Source organism: Camelus dromedarius, chromosome 35, assembly GCF_036321535.1.
Source record: "Camelus dromedarius isolate mCamDro1 chromosome 35, mCamDro1.pat, whole genome shotgun sequence".
In the NCBI taxonomy this organism is placed as follows: domain Eukaryota; kingdom Metazoa; phylum Chordata; class Mammalia; order Artiodactyla; family Camelidae; genus Camelus; species Camelus dromedarius.
In genome coordinates, this window is record NC_087470.1 from 15,989,332 (window position 1) to 16,016,605 (window position 27,274).

General features: G+C 49.2%; 1 protein-coding gene across 1 annotated transcript in view; it reads right to left on the bottom strand.

Moving 5' to 3' along the window:
- VWC2 (von Willebrand factor C domain containing 2) overlaps positions 1–27,274 on the bottom strand; it is a 45,800-nt gene continuing 18,526 nt past the window's right edge. The window contains exon 3 of the mRNA XM_011000061.3: positions 1–1,071. Within this exon, the coding sequence (XP_010998363.3) occupies positions 920–1,071 (152 nt within the window). The 3' untranslated portion in view covers positions 1–919. The remainder of the gene's footprint in view (positions 1,072–27,274) is intronic.

The following is a 27,274-nucleotide window of genomic DNA, read 5'->3' on the forward strand; positions in this document are numbered from 1 at the left end:
AGGCTTGTGTCTCTTATGTTTGTTCTCTACATACAATTATTCCCCCTTGGATGATGAAATGACTTCTTAAAACAGGCAATTGTTTTGCCTGTAGTCTCTGCTCATCTTAGGAAGCCCTTCCCACCGCCCCTGCTGCCTTCTGGCTCAGCTCCCATCCCGGTGACCATAACTTCCTACTTGTGTTGGACCAGCGGCCGGAAACACACAGACGCCTCCATCCACGGCCCGCGGTGTGGGAGCTCTGAACGAGCAGGAAGCCTGTGTGTGTCCGTTACCTCTGCACCTGCGTCTCCCAAATGACCGAGGATGGAGCTGATAACGGCACAGGTTATAAGAAGGACGTATTGTATCGGTGTGAGTTTGCCTGGGTCTTCGAAGGAAAAGACACCACTGGTCTCTCTGTGATGGAGCAGAACCTGGACCGGCTTTCAGCAAAAATCGGTTCCGTTATCTGACGATCTGTCACTGGGCACGCCCTCCCGAGACCCGGAGGAGACCCAGCAACCGCAGATCACCGCACGGGCCGGACTCGGGGATCCGAGCTGGAAGAGACACGCGGGGACACCAGGAGGGCAGCCCAGGCTTTTTAATCTGTATCTATAGAAAACATTTATATAAGCTCTCTCATCGAGGGTTATAGAAATACACTTCATATAGAATAGTGGACTGCGGTGTCCTCGCTGTGAAAATAGCACATTTTATTGAGAGAGGGCTCCGATGGCCCCGAGTTCTTGTGGATGTCTTGAAATAGATCCGTGTCCTTCTCTTGCAGTCACTGTTACCGAGAAGAGCACAAGTGCCGGCCGGTGTCCATCACGCCTCGGCCAGGGTCTCCCCCTCCCCGGCCGGTGCTTCTCAGAGCCGCCCAGGATGCAGACACCAGCACGGTCCCCCGGGAGACGCCCGCGCGGCCCCGGGTCTACATCTGCCTGCATTCGTGCCTGGTGCACATGGCCTGCCGCTCGATCCTCCACGTCCCCTCCTCGTAGGTGCAGTGGCAGACGGTGCACTCGTCCGTCTTCACCTCCCTGCCGGCTGGGATGACGGCCGTCTCTGCGAAGCAGTTGGGACCTGGGGAGAAGAGGGACACGTGGTCAGGGCGGGCGTGAACACGCGACGTCGTCAGCTCTATGTTATGTCGCGTTCACTCTCTTGTACGAAGGACAGTGAAGAGGTTACAAGCGACACACAATTTTTATAAATGACAACACTCTGGATTTTCACTAACAGATTATTCAGTTTGGGGACAGTCATCTGATTCAGTTAGTTCCAAGCAATCAGAGAAAAACTTAGATGTGACTTTCAAAGAGCCAGTCTTCTTCATGGCAGTTTCAGAGGAGGGGCTTTTAAACAAGCAAACTGCTTGAACCGCTATGAGTCCAGTGCAACCCACACCTCTTAGAGCACGTTTCCAAGGTCAGCACACAGAATGATCACCGGGACCGCCCAGGAAAGCCTGGTTGCAGGTCCTACGCCAGCACTTGGGACTCACAGGCTTGGGGGGACGGGATGGGGGCAGGGAATCGGCTTTGCTAACAGGCTCGCAGGTGGCACTGACGCCGCCCATCTGGGGCCACATTTCCAAAAGCGGCGTCTCAGCCCGCCCTGGGGCTGTGTCTTTGGCAAGTCCCCTGCGAGAACTGAGGGGCCCCCGCAGTTCTCAGTCAAGGTCACCCGTGAGCTCATCAACCCACAGAGGTGCCACATCTGCATTTTACGTACAGTCAAGGACCCGAAGGGACGGGTGTCAGGAAGATTTCCAGTGTGCGTTGAGACATGGTTTTCACGTTCTGTTTCGTGCACCTGACGTGGAGGTGAACGGCTGCCCCCGAGCCACGCCCTCCCCGAAAATGGAGACCTCGGTAGTGACCGCAGCCTATAGCAGCGCCCCCAGCTTTGAACTTGAGCCGAGTGCTCACCTCCTCCCTCCCCCTTCCTCGGCGCCAGTGCCTCTGATAATGTGCTCACCCCCAAAACACGTCTGATCAGACCACCCCAGCCATGATAGAGATGAAAAATGTTCATCCAGAAAATCTTAAAACATCAGTCAAACCAGCAATTGCAAAGGGAGTGCAGGGAGAACCCACGTGCCCTTCACAAAGCTTTCCCCGAGGGATGTACTTCTAGCCCGCATCCAGGCCCGGAACTGACCAGTGTAATTGGTGTGCACACAATCGCGTCATTTTTCCGTCTGCGTGGTTTTGTGTCAACGCCACTGGGACCAAGATACAGACCGTCCACCACCACGGAGACCACCCTTCTGCAGCCACGTCTCATGCCCGCCCCACCGCGGCACCCGCACCCTGGAATCACCGTGCTTTTCCCATCTGTAGTTTTGTCGTTCAACAATGTCACGTAAGTGGCGTCACACAGTAAGTCAGCTTTCGAGGTGGGCTTTTTAAACCCAGCACAACGCACTGGAGACCCAGCCAAGCATCAGCTCGTGTCTCTTTACAGAGACGGCGTCTGTTCCCATGGACTGGACGGGCTTCACTTTAAACGTTTACCTGCTGATGGATACTTTGCATTTCCCGCAGTTTCTTGGCCGTCGAGAATAAGGCTGCTAGAAACACTCACATGCATATTTCCTGTGAACGTAGCCTTCATTCCTCTGAGATGAAGACCGAGGAGTGTAATTCTGGCGGTCTCGTAAGAAACCGCCAGGCTGTTTTCCAAAGTCACGGTAAGCGTTACACCCTGACCCGCAGTCCGGTTTATCCGCATCCTCGCCAGCATCTGGTGTTCTGAGGTTTTCCATCTTAGCCGCTCTGACAGGCGTGCGACGAGATCGCAGTGTGGTTTTAACGCGTGTTCCCCTCGTGGCTGGTGACACTGACGCGCCCGCGTTGGTGGAATGACGCTTCCTGTATTTCTGAATGCAATTGTTTGGTTTTTACTGTTGAATTCTGCAGGCGCTTTTTATAGGCTTCTCAATACCAGTCCTTTCTCGGGTGTGTGGTTTGCAAATACGTGTCACTAGTTTGCAGTCTGCCTTTTCACCATCTTAACAGGATCTGTCACAGATCAAAAGGTTTCAATTTTAACGAGGTCAACGGTGTCAATTTTCTCCCATGCTTTCGGTGTCCTGAGAACTCTTCTGTAAGCCCCATGACCTGAAGATTTTCTCTTAAGTTATTTTCTAAACATTTAATAGTTTTACGGTTTACATTTAAATCCGTGACCCATTTTGAGATACGTCTTGCATAAAGCGTGAAGTTTAGGTCAGGAAAAAAAGATTTTTTTCCTTTCTTTTTTTTTTTTTTTTTTTTTTTTTTTTTGCCCTTGGCTGTCCAATTCTTCCGGAGGCATTTGTTGAAAAGACCATCCTATCATGGGGTGGCTTTGTCACCTTTGTCAAAAATAAGTCATGGCTCTATTTCTGGGTTCTCCTCTGTTTCTCTGTGAATACTATACTCTTGTCAATACTATAATCTCGATTGGGGGTAGAATGGTCTTTATTCTTTTCAAAAATTACTTTAGCATTGCAGTCGCTTTGCCTTTCCAGGTACATTCCAGTATCTCCAGAAATACTGCTGGTATTTTGATAAGAATTTCATTAAACCTGTATATCAACATAGAAAAACTGATATATTTGCTGTATTAATTCATCCAACCCATGAATGTGGTATTTGCACCCCCATTTATTTCTTTTCCTTGATTTTTTTCCGTCAGTGTATTGCAGGAGGAGGGCGCAGCTCAGTGGTAGAGCACGTGCTTAGCAGGCGTGAGGTCCTGGGTTCCATCCCCAGTCCCTCCATGAAGAAATAAATACATAAACCTAACCTACCCCCCAAATTTTAAAAATTAAAAATTTTTTTTAAATTAAAAGATTTTAAAATTAAAAAAAATAAATTTACCAAGAAACAGATTATATTACAAAGTTAATAGTCATCAAAACGTAACAATGACACAGAGACCAGCAGAATGAACTGAAGGGCTGTGGAAGTAAAACACACGTGTAGATCAACGGATCTCCCACAGAGGCACGAGAACACAGTGAGGAAAAAAAATGGTGTTGGGAAAACTGGTGTTATGCACGCAAATGGGCCATACGCAGAAACCAACACAAAGTGGAGTAAAGACTTAAAACGGAAGACCTGAAACCATGAAACTCTTAGAAGAAAACTTGGGGTGGGGGGAGGAAAGCTCCTTGACGGTGGTCTTGACAATGATTTCTTGGAAAGCACAGGAAAAAAAAAAAAAAGAAGAAGAAACAAATGAGACTATAAAGGGTGCAACCAGCAAAATGAAAAGGCAACACACAGAAGGGGCGAGAACACGGCAAACCGTGTTAATATCCAAAACGCACAAGAAACGTATACAGCTCAGTGGCAAAAACAAAGAAAGAGATAACCCAGTGGGGAAAAAAATGGCAGAGAACCTGGGTAGACATTTTTCTAAAAAAGGGCTACAAGTGGCCAAGAAGGACCCAACAAGACGCTCAGCATCGCTCATCACCAGAGAAATAAATGCACGTAAAACCCACAAGGCGATGTCAGGCGGGATTAAGCTATTCTTGAAAAAAAAAAAAAAAGTTAACAAGTGTTGACAAAGGTGCGTGCGAACCCCCCAAAGCTGTCAGAAGGATTGGGCAAACCCGCCGTCGGAGGACCACGTCCCCAGCACCGTGCTGATGCATTCAGACGTCGGGTTTTAAGCTGACTTGGCAGGTGGCGTCCCATCCCTTAGACAGGAAGGCTGCGCACAGAGAGGAGCTCTAGAACTGTAATTAAGGAATCGTCGTCACGCTAATTAAGCCATATTTATGCACAGCAAATAAAGCCGCGTTGACAGCTAACGACTGAAGACAGATACACACTGTCAGGAGACAGGGAGGAGGAAGGGGGGTCTGGAAATAGGATGGAGTGTCAAGGCTTCTGAAAAGGAAATTCTCCCCCCGACCCCGCCCCGGAGCTGCCTCATACAACTTTCCCCAAATAGGAATTTAACTGAAGCACTAAATTAAATCTGAATTATGCAAAAAGCACATCCCTGAACACACCTGGAGAATGGCCTTCTACTGAGGTATGAGCTGGTGGTCTTAAAAGAGCTTGTCTGTACATTTAGTCATTTCTAGGAGTCCATGAGGCAGGCGCTGTGTCCCCAGTTTACAGATCTGGAAACTGAGGCTCACGGAGACTCAGGGACTTGGCAAGACCTGGCAACCACAAAGCGGCCAGCAGGAAAATCAAAACCTGGCCTCCTCCCTGAGAGGCATATGTGTTTCCCACAGAACCAACCAGAACTGCTCCCCCATGTGGGACACTCCCCTGCATTTTCCAGTGTTCTTGGACGATACATTTTAGTCTCCTTCCATATGGACTCAACTCACTCCGCCTCTGTCTCTTAGGGTCCTTATCAAAATCAAATGTTTACAAGCCTGCGACAGCCTCCCATGTAAGTCACAGCCCTCGCAGTGGGTTATTTCCTGCAAATAACCTTCCAGGAGCAGAATCCCCGGGTCCCACGCTCTGAGCATTTTGAGCACTTAATCTGCACTGTCGGGGGGGGGTGGTGTTCCAGAATTACCCTGTGACGTCACTGTCACAGTGCACACGGGGACAAATTTCCAACTTGTTGGTTCTATGGGGTCTAGTTCATGGCTTTGCATTTTTCGGTATGTTTGATCATTTTTGATGAAAACTCATATTCCGAAGGCGTTTTCTTTTAAGAGAGCCCAGCGTGTTCCCTGGAGCAGTTTCACGGCTTCTTGCCTGGGTTTACGTTAATTAATCCGTGCTTTGATAGTTTCTTGAATTAAGGAAACCCCAGGAAGATCAGAATGAAAAGAGACAGTGGGGCTAATTTCCTGATCTATCAGGTGTCTCGATTGACAGGGAAGTTCTCTGTCATCTGCTCACAGTCCCGTCAGGGTTGCCTACCTCTTATTGAAACCAGGAGCCCATGTCGGTCGGCGTTCTGGACGCACGTGGGGTCTGCGGCCCCAGCTCACCTGTGCATGTGTGAAAACCTCAACCCTTGTGACGTGCCCTATCCTTTATTACCCAGGTGACTGTCACCACCGTCATTTATCATCTTCCTAACTCTTCACTTTTCTATACAGCAGAAGATACAAATCTTACGGCTTGATGACTATTTGCACACGTACATACGTGTGAAGCCACCACCCCAGGAAGCTTCTTCAGGCCCCTCACTACTTAAGTCACTATCCTCTCTTCTCCTACCAGTGATTGTTTTTCCTGTCCTTGAACTTCAAATAAACAGAATCGTAGATTACGTAACTCTTCATTCAGCGGCATGTTTCTGAGGTTCGGCCGTGCCTTGCATATCAGAATCAGTAACACCTGAGAGGTTCTCTGCTCCAGGAACTTGCCATCGCTGGTTAATCCAGTCTCCCCGTGACGGGCACTGAGGCTGTTTCCAGTTTGGGACTGTCCCGACTAAGGCAGACACGTTCATTACCGTAAACGTCTCTCTGTGGACAGCGCGCTGCACATCTTGGGGGCGCGTCTAGGAGAAGAACTGGGCCACGCGGGGCCGTGGGTCTCAGTTTCCCAGGCAAGTCAAGAGACGTCCAGCCCACCTTCCTCCTCCCCATCGCTTTCTCTTGGCCAGCTTTCCCATTTCAACCCTTGTGGGAGGAACGGATCGTTTTTCAAGACTTTCTTTTATTATAATTTCTTGGACCAAAAGATAGCAAAATTGGGATTTAAAATTTTGCAAAAGGATCCAGAAAAAAAAAAAAACTAAGTTATTTTGAAAACTTAGGAGTAACCATGACACAAGGATTGTAGCATCTAATTTTTTAAAATTGAAGTATAGTCAGTTTACAATGTTGTGTCAATTTCTGGTGCACAGCACTGTGTTTCAGTCCTACGCATACATACATGTATTCCTTTTCATATTCTCAAGATATTGAGTATAATTCCCTGTACTGTACAGTAGGGCCTTGTTGTTTATCTGTTTTATATGTAGTAGTGTGTATATGTTAATCACAAACTCCTAATTTATCCCTCCCCACCCCTTTTCCCCTTTGGTAACCATAGTTTGTTTTCTATGTCTGCGAGCCTGTTTCTGTTTTGTAAATAAGTTCATTTGTGTCCTTTTTTTTTTAGATTCCACATATAAGTGATGTCGTATGGTATTTTTCTTTCCCTTTCTGACTTACTTCACTTAGCATAACCATTTCCAGGTCAATCCATGTTGCTGCAAAAGGCATTATTTCATCCCTTTTCATGGCTGAGTAGTATTCCATTGTGTAAATCTACCACAGCTTCTTTACCCAGTCATCTGTCGATGGACATTTAGGTTACTTCCATGTCTTGGTTACTGTAAACAGTGCTGCCATGAACACTGGGGTCCCCGTATCTAGTACCTAACTTTATAGCACGTGAGTCATGGTTTTGTCCTATCTGTAATTTTTCTTACCTAGCGTAGGCCTTCATTTTTAAAATCTTTCCTCTCTCTGGAATACTCCCCCATCCCCTTCTCCACCTGGACTGGTGAACACACCCTTCAGACCTCCTCCCATCCCTCCCTGGGCCCCTGGGTGGAGAGAGCCCTCCCCTTACTGTGTATTTCGTGAATGTTTCATTTACAGCAGTCATCACATGGACTCACGGCCAATGTCTGTCTCTTCCCCTAAACGTTGTCATGACACACGTTACTCATAATTATGCCAACGAATTGCTGCAGGATTTAAGCACATAGCGGTCTGTGAATATTTATGGGGAAGAAAAAAGTGAATGAAAGAGTAAATGATCCCTCACTTGCAGGGTTTTGAAAAACTCATAATTCAGAAAGAGAAACGGCTGGTATTTTCCTAAGTTGTAGTTTATCTGGAAATTATATTCTAGAAAACCCGACATAAATTTGAGACAAGAAAACATCTCTCCTTATAACCATCTTTCACTACCTCCCTCCACGAGACCGGCTGAATGCACGTGAACACTCAGGAGAGTCTGCTGTCGGTGCTGAGTGGTGCGTCCGTGGGACCCTTGTCGTCCTCTCTCTGCTTCTGGACGATTCTGCCGCCCTTACGAGACAGGCACGCACTCCCCAGGGAGACACAGCGGCCCTGAACCGGGCGCGCCTCATCGCCCAAGCACTAAGTAAGTGCCGTCCTCCGCTGCTCTGTGACCAAGGAAATAAACCAGCGATGGCTATTTCGAAATGTGCACAGAAGTAAATTTGGAAAAAGAGGGCCACACCTGGCGCCTGCTTTGAAACAAGAAGAGTGCCGTGCAGGGGATTATATTCAATGTCTTGTAATAAATCATAATGGGAAAGAATACGGAAAGGAATGTATGTGTGGCTGGATCGCTGTGCTGTGCACCGGAAACTAACGAAACACTGTAAGTCAACTTTCTTTCAGTAAAATAAAAAATAAAACAGAGAGCTTGTCCCCACCTGATTAAACCTGTTCTCTAAGCTCTAGACAAACCACTAATGTCACCTCAAAACACAAGAATACAGGTGTTGTCAGGAAAATGGGTTATTAACTGAGTCTGTCTCACCGTCAATGTCCTTTTCCCACCATAAAATCCGTGCTGCTGTAAGCAGTGGGCCCCGGAATCCACGTGGGCAGGTCTGCTGGCCTCCTGACTCTGCACATGGGTCTTGGGGACATCGTCACCGCCTGAGGTTCACAGCTGATTGACAGGTGTACCTGAGGACCGGCCCCTGGGTCTCCGGCCCCGAGCTGTGGGGAGCCAGGGCTCGGAGGAGTGAGTTCCTCGGGCTTTCCTTGTCTCTGGGGTCATCCGTCCATCCATTTATTCATTTGTAACAAACGAGTTGTTTATGTCAGCTGTGCAGCCCCGCCCCTCCTAGTCCAGGCATCTCTGTCACTACTGTCCCCTCCTGTCCCCTCCGTCCCCTCCTGTCTGTGCTGAGCAGCAAATACTGACACAAAATCCGTGAATGAAAACACAGCCTCTCCCGTTTTCTCATAACTCATCCTTCCCTGGGATCTTCGGGGGTAAACAGTCTTTAAATATGTCTTTTGGTGCCGTTTTGGTCAATGTCATTTCCCTGTGGACTCATTAAGTGACGTGGACCCAAGAAAGTCCAAGTCTCTTCACAGGAAGGTGCTGAAATGAAAAGACCCTTCATTTCTCCAGTGAAGACGTCCAGATGGCCGACAGGCCCATGAAAAGACACTCAACATCGCTAATGATCAGAGAAATGCAAATCAAAGGCACAGTGAGGTATCACCTCACACCAGCCAGAATGGCCATCCTTCAAAAGTCCACAAATGACAAATGCTGGAGAGGCTGCAGAGAAAAGGGAACCCTCCTACACTGCTGGTGGGAGTGCAGTTTGGTGCAGCCACTGTGGAAAACAGTATGGAAATTCCTCAAAAGACTAGAAATAGACTTACCATATGACCCAGTAATCCTGCTCCTGGGCGTATATCCAGAAGGAACCCTACTTAAGGATGACACCTGCACCCCAATGTTCACAGCAGCACTATTTACAACAGCCAAGACATGGAAACAGCCTAAATGTCCATCGATAGATGAGTGAATAAAGAAGCTGTGGTGTATTTATACAATGGAATACTACTCAGCCATGAAAAACAACAACATAACGCCATTTGCAGCAACATGAATATCCCTGGAGATTGTCATTCTAAGTGAAGTAAGCCAGAAAGAGAAAAAAAATACCATATGAGATTGCTCATATGTGGAATCTAAAAAAAAAAAAGGATTCAAATGAACTTATTTGGAAAACAGAAACAGACTCACAGGCATGGAAAAGAAACTTATGGTTACCAGGGGGAAGAGGAGGGAGAGGGATAAATTAGGAGTTTGGGATTTGCAGATACACACAACTGTATGTAAAACAGATACACAACCAGGTCCTAGTGTAGAGCACAGGGAAATATATTCAGTATCTTGTAATGACCGATAATGAAAAAGAATCTAAAAAAGCAAATACACATGTATAACTGAATCACTTTGCTGTACAGCTGAAACTAGCACAACATTGTAAGTCAACTATCCTTCAGTTAAAAAAAACAAGAAAAGAAAAAGGATGCCCATGGTGTTTCACGGAGCCTGGTCCAGCCCATGCGTGGGTCGTAGGGAAGAGGCCCACGGGGCAGCCCTGTTCCATCGGCCAGTGTTTGACCTCTTGAGCTCTCAGGCTGTGACGTCCGGGGCCCCCTGCCCCTGGGGGCTGCCCCTCCCAGCTCGGCTAACTCCTAGAGACAGGAAGCCAGCCCCCCGCACCCCCAGGGCGCCTTCCACATGTGATCTAACCTCCAGCCTCTTCCCCAAGGGGCTCACACTCGGGGCCACCACCCCTTTGCTGTGACCCCCGCCCCCCCCGGGGCCAGGGACCGGATAGCGAGGGGCACCCTGGGGCCCCGAGCCCTGAAGTTACTCAAAGTACTAGTCCTCAGCCTGCGCACCCTGCCTTACCTGATCCTCCCCATGGAAGCAGAAACCATGGTAAAGGCTCATTTGCACACAGTGTCCTCTCCCTGAGCCTGCTGGCTGACCCTCTGCCCACGGCCCCTTCCTCCCGGGAGATGCAAGCAAAACCAAGTCTGTTTTTAGTGGCAGTGGTCTCCTGCTCTGTTGGCCACATAATTCCTCGACGCTATGAAACGTGTGTCCCCAAGAGGGTCACGGTGACAGCACAGGACCGGTGTTCAAGGACCGCAGCCCAGGCCTGTGCTCAGGGCCACACGTGCACTCCCACGTGCCCCACGTGACAGCCCTGCAACATGGTGACATCGTGCCGCCAGGTGAAATGGGAAAAGCCGAGGCTTACAGACAGTGCGTCGCCTGTCAAGGTCCCGACACGGGTGTTACCAGAGGTGGGGTCACAGCCTCATCGGTCACCATGCTATAAAAATCCTCCACCTTCTGTGTTTCTTCATATTGCCTCCCACGGGAAGGCCTGACACCCTGCCAGTGTCCCTTATAAAACCCATCCATCCTCTCTGGCTTGGTGTCCTCTTAAAACACTTTGCAAAGCCGGAGACGACATTTTCAAAGACATCCATCCAGGCTCTGCAGCGCGGCCCTTCTGCTCCCTGCCAGCCAGAGTGAAATTCTGTGGGGAGCAAATCCACAGCCTCACGCTGAATAATTCACCGATAAAATCTGCCAGCCCGCTAATTATTCCTTCAGCGAGAAACAACCAGATACTTGGATCATAATATTTTACCTCATCATGGCAAAAAGCGCCGAGGTGGCAGAGGGATCGAGACGCCGGGGTTTGTGCCTGTCAAGTGATGCTCGGGAAATTTACATACCGATCAGTACACAGAAAAGGGGAGATGGACGCCTTCCTGTGTCGTGAAATTACGGACTAATTCGAGACATAGGCAGTTGCAGGGACGTGCGGGGGTGAATCTATGTGTCAGCAACTCTTTGGTTACCGTGGAGACCGAGACAGATGTCCGTCTGGTGCTCACAGTCCAGCGGGAGAAGCAAGGCAAGTGATAATAACAACGTGGAGTGATGAGGATACAGGGAAAAAGTTGTCTGTCTCAGACTCTCAGGCTTTCTAGGAGGAAACGCTTGGCCTGAATTCTGCAGGGCCCCAAATTAGGAAGGCATGTCCCTCGGGGGACATCAGAAGCTCAGGCCAGGGGGTAACGGGGGAGAGAAACTCTGACCCCACGTTGGGTCTGTTTCCTTTACGTTCACCTCCGTCTCTACTGCTTCTGCTGTAAGTTAACCACTAAAGGGATGTTGCCCATCCGCTAAAATGGCACATAATGGCCCGTCTCTGGGAACCCTGCCTCCCACAGAGAACCTTTGGGGCCAAGAGGAACTGCCCCAAACAGAGATCTGTCTTCAGCCACAGGAAGTCCACACTTCAGGACACCAACCTTCCAAGATCCCTTTGCACCAAGTCAGGATTCCCAAGAAAAGACCGTAACATTTTAACAAAACGAAAGCCGACAAACTACGGTTACCAGAAATTAATGTGACACTGTCAACTGACTACACTTTCCCAGTGAGACTCACCCATTTGGGAAGATGAACTGTAAAATCATGATTCTGATGCCAGTGCAGTAACTGTGGGTTCTCGAAACGTGGGCTTCTGACCTCCGTGGTAAATTGGGTTCCCGTCGGAGGACGTCCCCCAACCCCCACCCTGCTGCATCCCCAGTGACGTTCTTTCTGTGTGCAGCTCTCTCATCTCAGGACGTTTCCTGTGATCGTGTGGCTCCGACGGGCACTGGTCCAACACACGTAGTCCTGGCCCCCAGCCCCGGGCACCATGCGGGGGCCTTCGGCCTCAGGAATGGAAGCCAGACGCAGTTTCTGCTTGCATGTCTGTTCGTATGGAAGGCGTCCACCCTCCCCAGACCTCCCCCAGGTTTCTCTCTGCTTCAGGCACAAGACTGAAACAGACTTCAGCACAAACAAGAATGTCGGTGGGACTCCAGACACTTCCTCAGTTCTAACGGCATCAGGGCCGTGTGACGGAGTGCCGGACACTGCTCGTACGTGGACACCATGGCCTCTCCAAGTCTGGTCATGTCGGGGGACCATTTCAACATTTGCATTTCAAAGGGGGAGTAATTCAGTCCTTAGCAACTCTTAATAGTTGCATGATGGGGGGCACCTTACACACCGCCTCTGAGGCTTGCTTTTTGATTTGTAAAATGTACATCATGTTTATTTCATGAGATCTAAATGATACAATATTGATTAAAAGCTCAGAGGATTTCCCAGAAACTCGGGGGCCTTGAAAAATACATGACAGTTATGATCATGACCATCTTAATATTACGAGCACGCTGGTTAATCCATCCTTCAGAACTCGGCCTGTGGGCCACTCCAAGACCAGTAGAGAATCTCATGCAACTGTCAGGGCGAATGCCCCGGGGCACCCCCACCCCACTGGTGGGGGCCCCTCGTCCCCCATCCCTGGGAAGGATTCCAGCCCTGAGCAGCCCCTTCCCCAGACTCCACGTGCCTCTGCCAAGGAAGCCAGACCCCCTGGAAAGTCCAGCCAGTCCTCCTAGGAAATGCAGCCGAGGTTTAAGGCAGAGGTTACAGGTAGATCTCAGCCTACGTCCTGCACATACGACCACTCAGGAGTCCTGGGTGGAAATGTCTAAGGGTCGCAGAGCGAGTCATCTTTTGTGTGTCACTGGCCAGAGGCAGAGCCCGGACTCTGCCTCCCGGCTCCTACCACAAGGCTCCCCCATGTGGGCAGCGGTCCTCGCCCCAGCGCTGCTGTGAACCCCCACTCGGGTTCCCCAGACCCTTCCAGACCCCCTCATCCAGGCTGCAGAGCTCCGGCTTGTCTTCACATCCCTTCCTCCGAGCTCCGCTTGGCGCCACCCCATCGCACACACAGGAGGCTAAAAGCAAACTTTCCAACCTCATGGTTCTATTTTCTGTAAGGATGTCAAAGATGTTTTTAAAAATTATGTTATATCATAAGAACTAATGGGACAATTCCTCCAGGGCCTCAAAAAAAGAAAGAAACACCGTCCTCTTCAGCAAAACGTTTTATCTGTCTTATTAACACCAGGGGGCACGTAAGAGATGAGATTTTTTAAATTTCTGCCCCCCTGGCCACTTGAAAATGTAAAGCGAAGTTTGTTTTCCATCTCCAGTACGTGTCTGTGACCTTTGGAAAGCATCGGGGCTCCTAACTTCGCTATTAAACTTACTTTTTTTTTTTTTCTCCTTTCTTTCAAATCGCATCCCTTTTTTAAAGTTGACGTCTCTTCATAGTCCGGTGTCTTCTATCAGCCTCGTCAAGAACTTTGTAAAATGAAGTGGAATGCAGCGGATAAAGCTCGCTTTTTCATGGATGCTTTCCAGCTTTGATCAAAGAAGACACACAAAGCCAGTGATTTCCCCCAAACAGACGCCCCCCGACCCCGTTCCGATGAAGCGCTCTGGGTCCGCGTCCAGAACGTCACTCCTCCATCCAGCCTTTGGGATTACAAGGCGGATCTTCCAGTGAAGGCCCATTCTTCACTTTCCGCCAATAAAGGGGACCCCAGAGTCCTTCACGTGTCCCGGGGACGCCCGTGCCCCTGCCTGGCCCGGCAACTTCATAACTGGGCTTATTTGTCGGTACCGGTTTCCCCTGCGTTTAAGATCGGTTTTCGCAAAAGGTTGGAGACAATTTTCAGCGATCATTCGAGGAATGTCTAAATTTAATTAAGTCTGATTACACAAGGCGGGGTGAGAAACGTTTGCAATGGTCCACTGAGCTCTGGGTATTTAAATTCGCTCCCTGAGCAACGCGGCTGCAATTCTTAATTTAAAGTCCGCACATCTCTATGGGATGGGTTTAACCTTTTTTTTTTTTCTTTTTTAAAAGAACTGGGTCATTTTTGTAAAGGTTCTCGAGTAACTTCAATAGTTGCCGTGTTATTAGCTGTAAAGGCAATTTTTAATAGCACACAAAGCGAAGAACTGAGAGTTCAGAGATGCAAACTGCACATTGTTAGGGGTTATTCTTTGGCAGTCAACGGCGCGCACGTTCAGAAGTGTTTTGAAATTTCGTTCACAGGCAGAACACAGGTAGTGTGAGCTTCTGCCTTGAACTCTCTCTCAAAAGGAAATACACTCTAGATGCGTCTGAAGGTAAACAATGGTTTGGTTTTTCAGTTTTCAGACTATATATGTGTGTGTGTATCTCAAAATTCTGAAAATATTTTAAAATTTGGACAACTACACCTTCTCGACTTACTTCTGGGGTATCAATTTGTCTGGACACAAACTGTCGCCAAGGCTGTTGCCCCAGAATCACACCCCTGCTCCTCCCTCGAACAGAAACCAGTGGCTCTTGTCTGAACTTCAGGAGCCAGAGAGAAAAAAAAAAAAAAAAACCAACCAAGAACCAGGCAGAACCAGCCGGGCCCAGGATGATGTCCAGGAGACCTTGAGCCTCGCTGTCCGCCCACTGCGATGCGTTAGCTGCTGAGTGACACACCCACTGACGCCAGGACAGGTGACGGTTGCCATGACAACCACCGGAAAACCCCCGTACAAGGACTGGAAAGGAGATTTGCATCAGTTCCAGATCCGCATAAAACACATGAACGTCCCTCCCTCTCTAACCAGCTCCCCCTCCTTTGCCTCCGCCCTCCTGCATGTTTGGTGTCTCCACCTGAACAGGGTTAGGAAGTTGATTTGCAAATGAGGTTTCCCCATCTCTATTCCAGTGCTGTTCCAGCCTCAGCGTCGATTTCGTTCTTGGCTGTGCAAATCCTATCAGAAATGGAATGTCTCTGATCGAGACAAGGGGTCTCAGCCCGGCCTAAGACCCCCGCGTGGGTCCAGGCAACCAATGTGGGAACAAATTAAGAATAATAATGTCATCACAGTCCACCCCAATGGCATCGCTGCTCTGCTGGTTCCCTAAGGGATACAGGAAGGTCATGTTTCTATAAGGACGCTCTGCTCTGCCAACAATGTGTTCATCACAGCAATCAAAAAATGATTTAACTTTCGACACTGAACTTTTAAAACCTGCATCTCCAATAGAATGAGCAATCACACTAGACGTTTTTACCTTTGACGACATTCATTTCCGAAAGCTTTGCTCCAAGTCCGGGAATTGAATTTATTTAACAAAAAAAAAACTGAGCTACACTGATTCTCTATCTGAAGCATACAAAAAAAAAAACCTGATATGCATTGTAAAATGATTACAAATCAATAAAAAATGTTACATTGTTAAAAAAAAACACTGATATGAAACTCGCAGTATTTAAGTTTTTACTGTTGTTCGTCCACGATGGGAGCCAACATATTAAGTGGTTGTCTCTCTTTCTGTGCAAATACAGAAACCCTGCAATTGCAAATGAGCCCAAACAATAAAATAATTTGTTATAAGATCTTAAAAAAAGAAAAGTAAAGAAAAGAAAATGAGTTTGGTTGATCTAGGGTAAGAGGCTCTCAGTGAGAATGCCCGGTTGAGGGGGGTGACAGCTGGTCACTGCTAACGTGGGACCTAGAAACAATGGATGCTCTTAAGCAGGTTCGTTTTCCGATTTATTTGCACCTGATCCCCGAGTTCACTTCAGCCCCGTCCGCGACTAGACAAGGTCTGTGCCAATTACAAGTTCACCTGCAACAACTTTGAGACACGGAAAATCGATACTAAACGTTTGCTAATTGCTCACCTCCTTCCTCATCTCATTCCTTTAAAAAGAAATTTTTTTTTTCCCCCTTTGGAGCTCATGGCAAAGGAAATGATTATTTGCTAAACAGGAAAGCACGCTTCAGATGGAGGGCCGCACAGCTCAGGCCGTGGGACAGCTCACCTCCGTCCACGCCCCTCACCTCCCCGGGATCTCCCGTCCTGCCAGAGCGCTGCTGCGTCTTTGCGGGATGACGAGTGCATCTTCCTGCTGATTTTTTCAAAAAGGATTTTGAAATTTTGGATTTTTTCCCCCACTTTGTGAGGCCCTGGAGAGGCAGCCTGAGATGAAATCATGGGAGACATTCAGGTAAGCGTTCCTCTGTATCCCCTGCACGCGCCTCCAGAACACAAGACAAATTTGGGTCCGTTTGATCGGATTTTGTGGGCAAAATGTTATGAGCGAAGGCTGTTACCAGGAGGGGAAAGACCATCTTGCAGGCACTGGATTTCATTATTATTATTATTACTTTAAAAACCAAATTTACATCCTCTACAAAGTTCCTCTAAAGGCTGGATCGGACCAAAATAGCTTTCGAACAAATATCCTTTTCTTCTGCCCTCTGCTCATAAAATCTTCATGAATGAGCCCGTCCTCGAGGCTTTTCTTTCCTCCTGGGCCCCGGAGGGAGCCGGCTCCGTTTCTTTATTATTCTGATGCTGTATTTTACATAATGAACAGCGGGCTGTCTCGGTGAGCAAGGTTCCAGGAGCCTGGGGCCCGCAGCCCTCGGGCGGGAGATGTTCCCGCCACTCGTGGCAGGTCAGAGCGTGGGGGGGGCGGTGGGGTGGGGGGCCAGGAAGGTGTCTGCAACAGCTGGAAAGACTGGACTGCCTTCCTGGGTCTCAGGGGGCTTGATACCGTCCTTCTCTCAAAGTAAGGGCAGGACGCTTGGTCTTATTTAGAAGGGACAGACCTTGGAAACAGGCAAAGGGACGTTAGTTGACAGTTGAATGTAAACAGCCGCCCGCAGGCACAGGCGAGGAGGGGAGAACGGGGGGTGGAGAGGGCGACAGGGGCAAGTCGTGTGCCCTGGCCTTGGGGACATCCACTGCCGCCCAGGAAGAGAGCAGGTCACGGCGGCCGAGGCCGAGGCCGGACACCTGCCGCGTTTTCTGTGACGGTGCAAAGCACGCAGAAAGCAGGACGCAGGCCTCGGCACTGACCCTTCAAAGCAGGTGGGGTTTTGTTTGTTCCAGGAAGGTTTTGATGCTTTCCCAGCGGAGGCAGTGACCCGGGATGTGGCCCCGTCTCCGGGTGGGTTCGGCCCCGAAGGCTGGCTGCAGGGGGGCCGGGGCCCTGCGGGCCGGCTGGGAGGCTGGGTGCGCGCTGGGCCTCTCCAAGCGGCCGCCAGAGGCCTTTAAAAATCCAAATAGTACGAGATAAACAACTTTCAGGGTTTGGGGGGGACACGTGTGTGATACTTTTTGTCAATATTAATCACGTGTATTCGACTTGCCAAAGCATATTCCGTCCTTTAAATAATATATATGGTTTAATTATTAAAGGCAAGCTCATGTGCATTCTATTTTATCTGTTGCCTCTTCCAGATGAGCGAAGTGATGTCCAGATGTGGCCGTAGCAGCGGGTGGAGCGGAGCCAGCAGCCCAGCCTCCCCCAGGCCCCGCTTCCCGCACTTCACGCATCTCTCCAAGCCCCACAGGGGAAGGGGTGGCGGGGCGGGTCTTCAGAGAATAACTGTTCCTCTTGTTTTAAGTGTTTGTCTTGTTCGTTTACAGAATGACTTCCTGATACCCCTAAGGGGGGCAAACACGAGAGAACGTCTGAATTAACCAAGGAAAGGGAGGCGGTCCTCTCGGTGCAGCCAAAGGGGACGGCTGAGGAAGGATGCCCGAGACTCGCCGGCGTCAGTGGCAAAGACCAACAGACGTTTAACCCTGACGGGCTCCTCCAGTCCTCCGGTCCAGTTTGGAAAGTGTTTCTCTCTGAATCGAGCTGCCCAGACTCTGAAGGCTTCCAAGAAATAGCTTTAAAGTCAGAAAAGTCCATCTTGTATTGCACCCCCATCTTTCAGTGTCCACCCACTTTTTTTTTTTTAATGAAAAAAAATTTTTTTTTTTTTAGTGGAGGTACAGGGGATGGAACCCAGGACCTCGTGCACGTTAGGCGGGCACTCCACCACTGAGCTACACCCTCCCTGCCTCCATCCACCTTCTGAGCTGACCTGGATGCAGGCGCACCTGCATCGGATGCTCTCAGGGGGCGGAGTCTAAAGGGAACCTTTGTACCCACGGCGACCTCACCTCCTCGGTGAGTGGGTCCAACGACTACACTGAGCACCAGGTCCCAACGCAGGTTAACCAGGGACCCTCTTTTCAGAGACCCACAATTCTTCTTTTCTAAAAGAGGGAAGTGCGCCCAATTAATTGGAGATGCTTTTTCCCCCGGTTTAAGTAATGCTTTCCTCATTCCTGGCTGACGTGGTTTCTCATAGACCCTCGGCGAACGGGTGATTGAAGATAAATTCAGGTCCCAGCTGTCAAGATCCCCCGACTGTAACTGCCCTTACGTGACGCCATCTGGTTTAGGAGAGATGAGAGGCAGTTTTCAGAACCGGTGCTTTACAGACACCTCCTGGGGTCACGGGCTCTTTTTTATACCTGAAGTTTATCTTCCTGAAGGACAAGGAAAGGGTCTGGGGTTTTGCTGTTGGCGTAGGAGCACAGTGCGTCGTCTGATCCACAAAGCGGGCACTTCATGTCCCGTGGCCGCCCCTGCTGGCTTGGGGACAGGCTGGACAGACTGTCCACGGGAAGCACCCGTCTTCACACCGTCCACCCCGACAGCGCACTCCTCCCCGTCTGCATCCCCCCTAAGGGTTTTGAGGTGGTTCAAGCTACCTCTGGTAGTGGTGCCACTGATCACCACTGTGCTGTGGATTTGGCAAAGATGCCATCTGCCTCGGATGAACTGCTTGCTTTATCATATGTGGGGACAACTGACTTCCCTTCCGCTGGGGACATGGGCTGGACATTCCTGAGACCGCTGTGTCAATGACCAGGCAGGTTTTAACCGACGAATGATAACCAAGCAGTGTGGATGGGTAATCAGCCTTCCAGAGCACAGAGCGCCTTGCCTGTGAAATACTCCGGGAATCCTGACCTCTTCTGCTGCTCTGGGCCCTCCTCCTGGCTGAGGCTGGGGACCCACCGTGGTGACAAATTTAGGGGCCCTTTGAAAGAAAATGTGGTGCTGGGTGGCACTTTTTTTTTTCCTTTTGCTTGCTTTTTTTTTGGGAGGATGTACTTAGGTTTATTTATTCTAATTTTTTTAATGGAGGTATTAGGGATGGAACCCAGGACCTCGTGCATGCTAAGCACACGCCGTACCACTGAGCTACACCCTCCCCACCTCCAGCCACTCCGTCCCCGGGGGAAGATCGCCCACTTGCAGGGGGAGACTCTGCAGAAGATGAGCAGATGCCACAAGGGGCCAGGGATTCAGCCGCGAGGTTGCACCTGCCTCGCTCCAGAGCCGCGGTGTCCCACACCACTTCTTCAAGGAGTGCAGTCTGACTTCACCGTGCAGAATGCTGAACGAAGGGCATCTTCCAATAGAGCCTAAAGCCTGCTCTTCCGAGGACTCTGAGTCCCACCATCAGGGCGACCGCTTCCATCTTAATGTTCCATCTCTGGCGCCTCGTTGCCTCGGGATTAAATCTGACCCCTAACGTGTTGTGAAGGTGGTTCATGGCCAGTCTGTGCCCATCCTTCTGTCCCCGCCACCAGGCCCCAGCTGGTGGGACCATCCCAGCCTGCAGACGGGGTGCCTTCACCCCCCACCCCGACCGCAGCCCTCCCCGCTCCCCTTCAGCATCCTCGCCCTCTGGGGAAATCGCCCCTTCCCCTCGCACGACCTGTTCCCTCTTTGCCATTTCATCTCCCATGGATGGACACGGATCAGTCAACGTCTGCGAGTCGAATTAATGAAACTCCTCTGAACCCGCTGCGTTACTTAATTGTCACAGGACGTCGTAGCTGTGGCTAGAGTCACTGTGTCCATTTCAGAAAGGACCCAGGCTCCTCGGTCCAACTGTTAATCTGAAGACCTCACTCTATTTGGGGCTGTCTGGTAATTCACGTGGTTTTCATGTCAATGACTTTCAACCATCAAGAACCATTTAATCAACTCTACTTCAATAAAAACATAAAAGCCAAAAAAAAAAAGCACATTCTGAGTGTTACAATTAAAAAAAAACCACTTAAGTTCTCTTTAAAGTTATTAAGAAAGCAGAGAAGTATAATGCATTGCAGGAAAAAAGAAGTCATCCAACTATTTTAAAGGTTACATGAATATTCAAACAGTGGGCGTCATTTTCTACAAATTAAATTAAGAAAAGGTTAAGGTTATCCTGAAGCCAGAGGTTTCAAACTGCGCGTAACCTTCTGGAAAACCACAGGGCGATCCATATCAGAATCAGAGAAAAAACGTTCCAAGCCTTTGACCTAATTACCTCACTCCTGGGATTCCATCCTAATGAAATAATTCAGCAGCAAACAGAGGCCGCGTACATGGGATGTTTTCTGAGCTGGTCCTCAGGCTTCCCGCCTCCCTCCCTCCCTCGCCACCTTCATCGTAATTCAAGTCAAACAGCAGACAGCTTATTTCCAGAACCGCGTCCCCTCCAGATGGTGAGCTCATTAAGGGCAGGCACCGCATCCTGAGTCATCTTTGGGTCCACAGTGAAATATATATAAGGGTCTGCGTGTTTTATAAAAGTAACATATACGCACACGCACGCACGCACCCAGACTCCTCGACAAAAATCTAAAGAAAACCCCCAGACATTAAACAAAAGCACCAAATGTTCAACAAAAGAGCATCTTTAATTGCAGTGTCTGCTCGACCCTTCCATCAGAAGACAGTGTGGGGCGAGCAGACACACACTACTGTGCATAAAGGAGGTAAACATTAAGGACCTGCTGCAAAGCACAGGGAGCTACATTCAAGTTCTTGGGACAACCTATGAAGAAAAGAATCTGAACAGAAAAAAAAATACATGCATGTCTGTGTGTAACTGAGTCACTTTGCTGCATGCCTGCAACTAACATTGCCAATCAACCACCCTGCAATAAAAAATAATAAAATTAAATTAACCTGCTTTAGGAAACAGGACAGAGAAAGTTCTCCAGGTGAGGGCATGAGAGCGCACGTCTTTACAAAGAAGGGACCCCAGGCCTGGTCCTGGGGAAGGTCCAAGGTCACGGTGGACGGTGGACGTGGCCACGCCTGGCAGAGGCCAGTCTGCGACCTGAGTCCCAGCTCTGTCTGAAGTCCAGGGCTGTAGGAAACATCCAGATAAAGCCACTGGAAAAGACACTTTTTTTTCCACCTGGAAGTTTAGCAAATGTGCTGAACTCCGAGAAGGGCTTCATCGTGATCATGGGGGTCAGTCTGCACCTAACTTGCCCTACTGACCTGAAGAGTTCAGACTCTTGCCACAGTGTTTGCGGACACAAGTTCATTTTAAGCGACCCCCAAATTTACAAAGAGGAGCCGCTCACGCAGAGCCCTCAGGAGGAGATGAGAATAAAATTAAGTTCCTGAACTCAAGAGATCAAAACCTACCCACCCCTTCTGTTTGTCCAGCTTGGCAGAGAGGAGCTCTGAGAGCTACCTGAGTTCTCTCCTGAGGACACGGGCCATCCCAGCCTGGCAGGGGCCACCGCGAGCCCAGCGTGGATGCTAGCTGAGGACGTGATGGGGTGCGTTGCGGGGGATCCGAGCGCTTCTCCGAAGCAGGAACCTGATGCTCGCGGGGCTCCATCAGGACTAACAGAGTGCCACCTGAATCCTGTTGCCACAAAACCAAAGCACAGGGACCCAGCAGACACACGGAGAAGAAATACACTAGCACTTTGGTTCAGGTCGGAAAAAGCCAAGAAGAAGATGGATAGAGCTTTTACACTAAAAAATACATTTATTTATGTGGTTTTTTTTTAGGAAAATGGTTCACGAGGAAGTCATTTCCTCTGGTGCGTTTGTCTCTGTAGGTAATAGTTACTAAGTTTCTTTTTTTTTTGGCTCTGGCTGCCAGAAAGCTTACGGTCAATTCAACTCCGCCCGTCTTTAAAAACAAGCTATTACAAAACACAGGATGAAGGCAGGCATCTATCTGCAGTAACTCCTCCTTGCTGGCCTTTCAACAATTATTCTCTCTCTGCCCTAAGAGTTCCATTTTAAAAATATTACTACACGTTGCATGGTTCTAGAAGCTCCAAAATCTCTAGAAAAACAACAAATACGGAATCATGCTTTTGAAAAATGCATCCAGCTCTCAAAAAGATCTCCGCTGGGTGCTTCTCCTGTTAAACTCGACAGGGAGGAAATAATCAAAGAGGGAGAAAACAAGGGCCTCAAAGGCGTGGATGTCCAAGGGTGGTCCCCAGGCCAGCAGCCCCAGAAACGCCGAGGCACACATTAAACGTGCAGATTCCCAGGCCCCAGGCCAGACCTACTGGATCAGGGAGTCGGGGTGGCCGAAGGGGGGCCCAGGAAGTCTGAGTGCTCACAGGCCCTGGAGGTGTGGCGGGGTGAACCCTGTGTCCTAGAGTCTGGGGTCCCAGAAGACCACAAGACTTGCAGGAGGTCTGGAGACCCCTGGCGACGCTCGTGCTCCCTGCATCTGCCGCCCCAGGTCCCGGGAAATCGGGTCCTCACGAGGAAGAGTCTAGAATGACCTGGGGAAGTGTAGCACATGATGGAAGCAGAGAGGGACCTACGTGGGTGGAAGAAGAGTTGTGGGCGGAGCTGTATTTCCGTGCCGCACCCAGGGGCCCCGAGCACAGGAAGTCTGCAAAAAGCCACGGGCACCTGCGGGGGTGTGTGTGTGTGTGTGTGTGCGCGGTGCAGTTAATCCATCCTCCGATTCCAGCTCTCGGCCACCTACGTAAACGTGCCTTCTTTAGACTTTGCAAACACACAGGATCACACACTATTTGGTCTTTGAAATTACCTTCTTCCATTCAGGATAATGTTTTTAAGATTCAACCCCGTTGGCACATATATTTCTTTTTATTGGTGAATAATAGCCCACCGAATGGGTATTAACCGCACGTTTATTTGTTCTCCAACTGACGGCCATTCAGATTATTTGTCTAAGGAGAATCCTGCTATGAATATTCACATAGACGTCATGCTGTGGACGTACATTCTCCGTCTTCTGGGACTGAATTCCAGGATGGAATGGCTGGGGCAGACGGGAAGTTCTTGTTTCGCTTTTTAAGAAAATTCCCCACCGCTTTCCAGAGCATGTGGACCATCTGACCGTCCCATCAGCAATCCTCTGGGGTCCCAGCTTCTCCGCATCTTTGCCAACACCTGCTACGCTCTCTTTTTTATTAGAACTGAGCCAGTGCGGGTGGACTGGTTACCTGACCGTGTCTCCGATTTTTATCTCCCTGAGGACCAAGGACGCTGCGCATATGATTCTGGGTTTATTTACCATCCGTTTACCTTCTCTGCGGAAATGTTTGCCCATTTTGTTTCGGGTTGTTTACCTCCTTACTGAGTTGCACGCGTTGTTTATAAACACTGCACGCCGGAATTCTTCTCCGGTGCATCATTTGTAAACATTTTCTCACCGCCGGTCGCTTGCATTCTCATTTTCATAATGATGTGTTTTGAAACGTGACACTTTTAAATGTCTACGCCATCCAGTTTATCGGCTTTTCTTTTTTTTTTTTTTTTTTTTTCCTTTGAGGAGCTGTGATTTCGGTGTTGAATCTAAGTACTCTTTGCTCACCCCAAGATCATGGAAATGCTCTATTTTTTATACAAAATTTATACAAAATTTTTATACAAAAGTATCATTTAAACTCTTACATTTAGGTCTATGATTTATTTTGAGTTAATGCTTGTAGATGGGGCTGATCTAAGTAAAGATCTAAGCTTTTTTTTCTGTTTATTTTTCTTTTTCCATAAGGATCTCTATCTCCCAAATGGCCCCGGCACCATCTGTTGAAAAGTGTTTGCATGAGATCGGTGTCATTTCTGCAGTAAGAATTTTGGAAAAATTCAACGTGGAGGCCACACGGGAGCAGGCTTTCCTTGTGAGCGGGTCTTGATGTGAATCTGACACACACACACACAACCCATTCCTTCCTGTCCAACTCCCTGCATGGGGTTTGCTTATGACCTCAGCCTGCTGCCTGAAAGCCGCAAGGGGAAACACAGAACTCTGTCTAACTCTCAGTGCCGCTCACACGTCCCCCATGAAAACGCTTCTGATCATCTGAAGTCTCATTATTTGGCTTAAAAGCTTCATGAACGTTTCCATTTTCCTCCCCAAAACAGCCCTATTCATTTCCTTGTGGACAGAAAGCTGCAAATAACCAGCGTCCGGTGGCGCAGACTATCTGAGGGAGACACACCGTCTTTACACCCAGGGCCTTTGTGCTTTTGGGGGTCCATCGTCCCCCCGGGGTGTGCTGCTCCACCCACCTTGGAGAACCAGCACTGGACCCCGGCATCAAGGTCCTACGGCGGTCAGTTTCCTTCCTCTGAGCACAAAAAGGCAGACAGTGCGCCCGCATGCAGAGCGAGGCTTCCCGTGTCTGATGCTCACGGGCGCAACCAAGACGAAGGGCACCCGGCACCAGAGATAAACCTGAAGTCCTCTGTGTTGATACAGTACTCTTTGTATCATTAGGGAAAAAAAACCCAAACCAGTCCCCCCACAAACATCCATTTTTATCAAAGCAAAGCCTGGGGAGATGGCTGTATACAAGCCCACAGTGAATACACAGTAACTCATCTGTGGCGAGCGATGGTCTATTTATTATTATTTGTTTACAGCCCAGGCATTCCTGGCTTCAAACTCTTGTTCCTCGGATGCAGATGACTCGCGCAGCCTGCTGCTGAACTGCGACTTTCCGTCCTAACGGTGCCACAGGTCAAAACGTTAACAATATGATGAACCGAAGCCGACCTCCTGGGGTCAAGGGCTAAGGCCTCCATGTCCACGGAAGGAGCTTAAAAGACGTATTGCTGAACGGAAGAAGCCAGCCTGAGAAGGCTGCAAACTGTACAATCCCAGCCAAGTGACACTCTGGAAAAGGCACGGCTGCAAAAGCAATGAAAAGATCGTGGTTTCCAGCGGTTTGGGGAGAGGGAGGGAGGGAGGGAGGAGCAGACAGAGCACAAGGGATTTTTAGGGCGATGAAATTAGTCTGTGTGACGCCGTAGTGGTGGCCACATGTCATCATGCACCTGGCAAAGCCCACAGAATGTGCACCATCAAGAGTGAGCCCTCATGTAAACTGTGGACGTTGGTTGATAATAACGTGTCCACGTTGGTTCATCGATGGCACCAAAGATGCCACACCGATGAGGGATGTTGAGGGTCGGGGGGGGTGGGGAGGGCTCCGTGTGACCTCTCTGTACTTTCTGCTCAGCTCTGCTGTGAACCTGAAACTGCTCTAAAAGAATAAAGTCTATTTAAAAAATCCGAAATAAAAAACGTTTAATTTTACATAAGGCATCACTTTTTATGCCCTGTGACCTGTGCTCCATCAGACGTGGACTCTTTTTTCTTACGAAAACCTTGCCTTCCGTGGGCAGCGGCAGAGAAGGACGACCATAAATTATTCACTGATCCCAACCAATTATTACAGAATGTTTGTTTCTCATGGAAACTGTTCTCATTTTTCAAGCCAATTTTTTTTTTTTTTTTTTTACCAAGACGTCCAAACACCATTTGCCCGCTCACAGTGGGAATACCCCAGAACTAGAGCTGGACGAAAGCCACATTATATCCAGTGAATATGTTACCACAAACCTTAAGACGACTTTTGTGATTCGACACATTTAAATTTATTTTTAAGTGTCTTCCTGGGATGTTTTGACTTAACTGGATCAAACCTTTTCATCCAAATCCTTTTGTAACCTGTGACCCTTCTTAATCTAGTTTTAAGAAACATACACCCTCCACGCCTCTCTGTACCTCATTCGTACAGATTTTATTTTTGAACGCTTTTTGCTTATTCAAAAAAATAAAGTGATGTCTTCATGTAAAACCTGAGTACAAACAACAAAAAAAGAATGGCTTTACGATTTTATCAAAATTTTTAACCTAGCCACACACGGCAAAGAATTAATTCAAAGAATTTCTAAAGTGGGCTAAATCCTAAGGAAGAAAAGAATCACACACACAAAAAAATTCTTGAACGTCCCTCAGCAGGTGTGTATCCTGCGTGTGTGTGACAGGAAAGGACAAAAGAGTAAATGAATGGACGGTGCTGGATTATATACAGACAGGGACGAAGACAGAGATCAAGACAGACAGAGCAAATGTGCCAAAATGTTAGCGACAGGCCGATACAGCGAACGGCGTACAACCGTTCATTGTGCAATTTTGCAACTTGTCTGTAGCTTTGAAACGTCCAGAAGGCTTCAGAGAATCGAAAAAATCCTCAGGGTTGGACATCGCATCTCCCCAGGTTTTGCAAACATCCCAAGGGGAGCCCCCTGACCAACGCCAGAGCTTTGTCTCTGAGCGGAAGGGACAAGGGGAGCACACAGCACGTTGGACACTGAAGGTGCCAGACGTCGGGGCGACTGGTACTCGGGCCATCGCTGAACGCCCTCCAGCCACTGAGGGGCTGGGCCGCCCGCCACCTGCTGTCTGGACCTCGCCATCCCGGTGCCCTAACCGAGTCCACTTCCCCCCACCCACGGCTAGAGCTGTCCATTTATTTTTTAAAGAATTTGTCCACGCTCAATGGGCTCCCTGCTCTTAGCCTTGAGGGATGGTCCCCCGTCTTCATAACTAATGTGCACAGAAGAGCAGACAGCCCCGCAGGCAGTGCCCTCTGGAGCATCTCCGGACACTGTCCACCTACGTTCAGAGGACGGTAGCCGTCCGGCTCCACACTGATTTCAGCCACCCACCTCGCAGGCTGGCCGGCTGCCTCTCTGAGACGCCCAGGCCGGGGGCTCGCTCCGTCTCTCTGAGATGCTCCGTCCCCGCCTGCGTCCCAGCACCATGCATGGGGGCCACGCAGAGACAGTCCCATCCCAGTCCCCAGGGGACACGTTCGTGGACTTGAAGACGCGGTCATGTCCCTTCCAAGCTGCACTCAGATGCTCTATCAAACCGGCTCCTTCCTGGAGCCCCAGTCCTTAACCCCATCCGCCCCGGGAACACAC